The sequence below is a fragment of the Mangifera indica genome, chromosome 1 (assembly GCF_011075055.1).
Source record: "Mangifera indica cultivar Alphonso chromosome 1, CATAS_Mindica_2.1, whole genome shotgun sequence".
In the NCBI taxonomy this organism is placed as follows: Eukaryota; Viridiplantae; Streptophyta; class Magnoliopsida; order Sapindales; family Anacardiaceae; genus Mangifera; species Mangifera indica.
The window spans coordinates 17,735,444-17,740,756 of NC_058137.1; the positions used below are offsets into that span (position 1 = coordinate 17,735,444).

At 35.6% G+C, this 5,313-nt stretch overlaps 1 protein-coding gene across 1 annotated transcript; it reads left to right on the forward strand.

The window, feature by feature from the left end:
* Positions 1-620: 620 nt before the first annotated feature.
* On the forward strand, positions 621-2,059 carry LOC123211380 (putative clathrin assembly protein At4g40080). Its single transcript, XM_044630068.1, has one exon. The coding sequence runs from the start codon at positions 832-834 to the stop codon at positions 1,870-1,872; it is 1,041 nt and encodes a 346-aa protein (XP_044486003.1). The 5' UTR covers positions 621-831; the 3' UTR covers positions 1,873-2,059.
* Positions 2,060-5,313: the final 3,254 nt, after the last annotated feature.

Sequence of the window (5,313 nt, forward strand, 5' to 3'; positions counted from 1 at the left end):
TTCTTTCTCTTCATCTACCTACGTCTCTCCTCTCCTCTTCTCTTTTTTTCTACTTTTCCTTCCTTCCAGGTGCAATAATGGGGTTGGGGTTAAATCATGTTTAATTTAGTGTAGTGTATTGTGTTACGAATCATGTCATACCAAGACAAACTAAAAGATGAATTTTAATAGATCATGTTGACCCTATGAAGACTAAGGCCCAAGGGAAAGACTCATAGCCCCTAGGTCGTGTCTTCTTGAAAGACTTAATTTTTGTGTTAAAAGGGAGTTTTGATAAGAATTGCTTATAGGGGAAAAAAAAATTCTTAAAATTGTTTTTCCTTGGTGAGAAAATTAAGAAGAGGTCATTCAAAAAAAAAAAAAAAGTAAGACAAAAAAGTGGGAATTAGTCGTTCTCCTATTTAATTTAATTTAATAACGTAACTGTGTAATCTAATTGGCCTAGGACAATTGAGGGACCACTTGCACTTATGTAGCTTGATTCCATTCCATCATCATCCATAAATTGCTTTAGATTTTAGAGCACCGTTGCTTATTTTTAAATCCTCAGAGCAGAATTGGGAGGATTTTAAGGTCAATAATAGAATGCAAATCAGAAAGGTCTAAATACTGTTTATCCATAATTTTCAACAACTTATATACATCAGCAGGCATGGTCCAACAACACCTAATAAAATATTGATAACAAAGTGAAGGCGTTTCTTGGGAGTTGGTAATTGTAGTCATCAACTTGTGTAATTATCAAACACGCATCCTTAATTTATAAACTATTTCTTATTTCTCACCAAACGTTCATCTTTTCTACTTTTCTTCTTCTTCTTCTTCTTTCTCATGGCACCTCTAACGCATCTAATTGCTGTCCTCAAAGACAAGGTCTCTCAAAGCAGAGCTGCTATGCTCTCCCACCCTAGAAATCTATCTCTTCACCTTGCTGTTTTACGCGTCACAACTCACGATCCATCCTCACCTCCCAATCAAAAACACTTGACATCCCTTCTAGATTTCGGCCACAGCTCACGCGCCACCGCTTCCGCCGTCATCGAGATCCTCATGGACCGTCTTCAGACCACTCGCGACGCGTCTGTGGCGGTCAAGTGTCTCTTCGCCGTTCATCACATCATCAAATTTGGAAGTTTTATTCTGCAAGATCAGCTCTCTGTTTACCCTTCCGCGGGCGGCAGAAACTACCTTAAACTATCGAATTTTAGAGACAATACTACCCCTTTTACGTGGGAACTCTCTTCATGGGTACGATGGTACGCTCTTTATCTTGAATATCTTTTGTCCACTTCCAGGATTCTCGGTTTCTTTCTCGGTTCAATTTCAGAGAAAGATATTAATAATGAAGATAAAGTTTCGGCTCTTCTGAACAAAGATTTGCTTAAAGAGATTGATTCGTTGGTGGGTTTGCTAGAAGAGATAAGTGAAAGGCCAGATTTGTCGGTCCTGCATGGAAACAGATTGGCTGAACTAGTTATGGGACTAGTGGGTGAGGATTATTTGTCGGCAATAAACGAGGTTTCGATCCGAGTCAGTGAGTTTCGGGAGAGGCTGAGTTCATTGAGTTTAGGTGACTCGGTTGAATTGGTGTGTGCTATGAAGAGATTAGAGAATTGTAAAGAGAGTTTAGAGGGGATGTCGAATAAAAAAGGGGCGATGATTGAAACTTTCTGGGGGATAGTGAGTCAACTCAAGGATGAGGTGGGGAAGGAGCAGATGTATAAAGATGAGAGATCAGTGATTGCGAGTTTGGAAAGAAGAGATAAAGTAAGTGAGTCAGCTCGGTTTGGGGACCGAGTTATGAAGCATAGTAGCCGGTCAGTTCGATTTTCATCAGGAAGATTTGAATTCAGTGGAGTTCCCGTTTTTTAGACTCCGTTCAATCATGTGTTTTCAGTTGAAATTTAATTATTGGAAATGCAAATGTAGAAATTTGGTTATTTCTCGGGATTTGACAGTGAGAGTGATTTGTAAATTAAACAGAGGTGCTGGTCACATTCTCGTTTCTTTTTAACTTTATATTGTCTTGGTATTAAAAAAGAGAAAAACAATTGTAAGATGAACAAAGTGTCCTTATTTACAGTTGCTTGCTCTTTGTCCAAACTTTAACAACAGAGATTCGACATAGTCATAAGTATATCTAACAAAACATTTATAAAGATCTGCGTATAGAATGTCAACTTTTGTTGGCCAAAGGACATGCTGTTTTCTCGTGTTTTTCTTCGTTAACTTTGAAAATTCTATTTACTCATTGGTGACCGGTTAAAATTAACAGTTTCAAAAGTAAAATTATCATTTTATCTGTATTATTAAAAATAAATTTAAATTTGATTTTTTTCCCCTTTAAACCATAAAAACTAACAATTTTTCTTAACCCAAATTTTAAAAAACAATATTTTCCCCTTTAGGGTTTTCAATTTTTTAGAGTTAGTTTTTCGACGTCGTTTCTTCCTCTCCAGCAACCTCCAAACGATGCCTCTTCCTCTTCGATGCGGTCTCCTTCTGACAGTTGTCCTGGTCAAGGTCATCGACAAAGACGAGGTCTTCATCGATGACGAAGGCTCCTCGTTGACAAAGAGTCTTCGTCTCTGGACGAAGACGATTTGTTTTCGTCAGGGATGAAGACGATTTATCTTCATCGACAATCGTGCCTAAGACAATTATCGGAGGAGGCCGCATCAAAGAGGAAAGTGGTCTTTTGGAGGTCATTGGAGAAGAAGAAATGACGCTGAAAAACTAACTCTGAAAAATTAAAAATCCTAAGGGAGAAAATATTGTTTTTTAAAACTTGGGTTGGGGAAAAATTGTTAATATTTAAAATTTTAAAGGGAAAAATGAGATAAATTTTTTAGGGGTTTGAATTTCGTTAATTTTAACAGTCTATGGGTGGATAAATAAGATTTTCAAAGTTAACTGGGGAAACTTGAGAAAACCATACACTTTGGGTGGAAAATAGTCCTTTGGCCACTTTTGTTTGACAAAAAAATCTAAAAAGCATCATGCGACTCCTCATGATCTGAGTGGGAAGTACGCTTGACTTTGGCTACCTTATTTGACAAACAAATATCACAAGATTGACCACAAATAGGAACGACACTTGCAATAGGAGCTGAATCAAAGTTCAATTCCTCGAAATTCATTCATCCTAGACATCTAAAGCATTATCAGTATCATCAAATAACACAATATTGACCACAAACAGGAATGACTTTGGTATTAACCGGAACTCATTGCATTCCAAGAACACCTATCTTGGAAGGCGTATCATCAAATAATTTGCCTAAAACACAGGCGAGGCGAAAATGGGCATGCACATATAAGAAAGAAGCAGACAGAAATAGATCCCATTCGAAACCTAGCTCAATTTATTTTTTTCCCCATTACAAACTTTCAGCACAGGAGGCAATACAGAAATTAGGTCGCAGACGAGAGGGCAACAATGTTGAATAAATTGATAGCTTGTAATGTTAAAGATAAGCTCAAATAAAATGAATCATAGTAAATTAAATGAAATAAAGTTATTATAATCCTTATTACTTTTGATATTGAGATATTAATTATTTTAGCCAATTTTTCTTCCTATTTGTACATATCTAATCACATTTTTTCCTATTATGCATATTTAGTTAGATATACAAAATGACCAAATACCCCTGAAAACCTAGCCAAATATTCAAAAACTCTTGAACAAGCTTTCAAAAACCAAGCTCACTGTCAATTCACCAAATCCATCACCAACAAGCGGAGCCACCGGCCGTTCATGGACAAATTAGGCTAGCCAAGACATTGCTAACAGCCAATGCCAATGATTTGCTGACATGTCAGTTTTCATAAGATTTCAAGAAACCGATCATTGATTTTCACTCATCTTCATCGATCTTCATCAGAATTCAGACTTAGACACTTGGAAAATGGCAGAACATGTGAGTATCAAACCAAATATTTATAGATTTTCACTCATTTTCGCTAGATTTGCTTAGTTTTTGCTTAGGTTGATTTGAATTTTCAAAAATTTGATTTTATTTTATTGAAATAGTGTTTAGGTAGGTGGAAATTGTTTATGTAAGTAGAAATTGTTTATGTGAGTTAGAAAATTGTTTGTGATGTATGATTTGGTTGATTTGTTGGTGAAAATTTGAGACTTTTAGATGATGTGCTTGTTGGTTGGGTTGGTCATGTGGTTGGCCTTCGTTGGCTGGTCAGTTAAGCACCCGATCAACCAATTATTCTTTTAAATTTGGTTTACTGATCGACTAACCAAATTTTTGTTTAAATTTGGTTGGTTGGTCGATCAACCTCTTGTTTTTTTTGGAAATTGACTTGTCTGACTGACAAAGCACTGGGTTAACCATTTAGAAATTTAGAAAGTGAATGAAATTATTCAAAAGGTCATATAAAATATTCAAAAAGTGATGGATTATGTAAATTATGACCAAAAAAAAAAATCATAAATTAAAGATTTAACAAAGAAAATTAAGAACTTTGCTTGTTTTTACTAACTTAATTGTTTTTTTCTTGTGGTTTGTTTAAGAGATTCCTTGTCAATAACTAGGATGGAGAGTTTAGGTTCCACATTGCCCATAAATTTCAGGGCCATGTGAATGTTAGATCACAACTAGATGCAATTATGAGGATTTATTCAAGGCTAAACATGACTCAGAGAGAAATGTTTAGTGTAACATGTTTTAGGCATTTTTTAAGCATGGAAGAGTATCAAAATAGCTCCATACTCATGCATTCAGTGTTATTCCATCTTATAAACCTCAAGGATTATAAAAGAGAGTTATGGTTTAGAGTAAATGGTGTTGATGTTTGTTTTAGCCTAGTGGAGTTTGCCTTGGTTATAGGGCTAATTTTTTGTGATGATACGAATGTGTCATCATATGTAGACATTTTAGGGGCCCTTGATTGAGGCGACAATGCTTTTTTAAGGTTGCATCTATTAATTATATTAGTATGAAAACGACGATTGAGGCATGTTGCTAGGGTGTTTATGATGAGGATGTTGTGAAACTAGTAGTCTTGTATTTTTTGCATAGTGGGTTGTTAAGGGCGAAAAATAAAAATGTCATCCAAGATCGGATCATACATATAACAGATAACCTTGATGCATTTAGTTAGTACAAATGAGGTTCCATTGTATGGAATGCAACAATTGATTCGATACGGGAGGCAATACAAAAGAGATACCAACACATGATGCAAGATTATACACTTTTCCTTGATGTATCTCCATCTATAAATTATTCGATAATTGGGTTTGCAATGACCTTCTAGGTAATCCTATTATTTTTTATAAATTTGTTAACGCAT

Excerpts from the sequence above, each read along its gene's own strand:
- LOC123211380 (XM_044630068.1), top strand. The coding sequence starts at position 832 with ATGGCACCTCTAACGCATCTAATTGCTGTCCTCAAAGACAAGGTCTCT.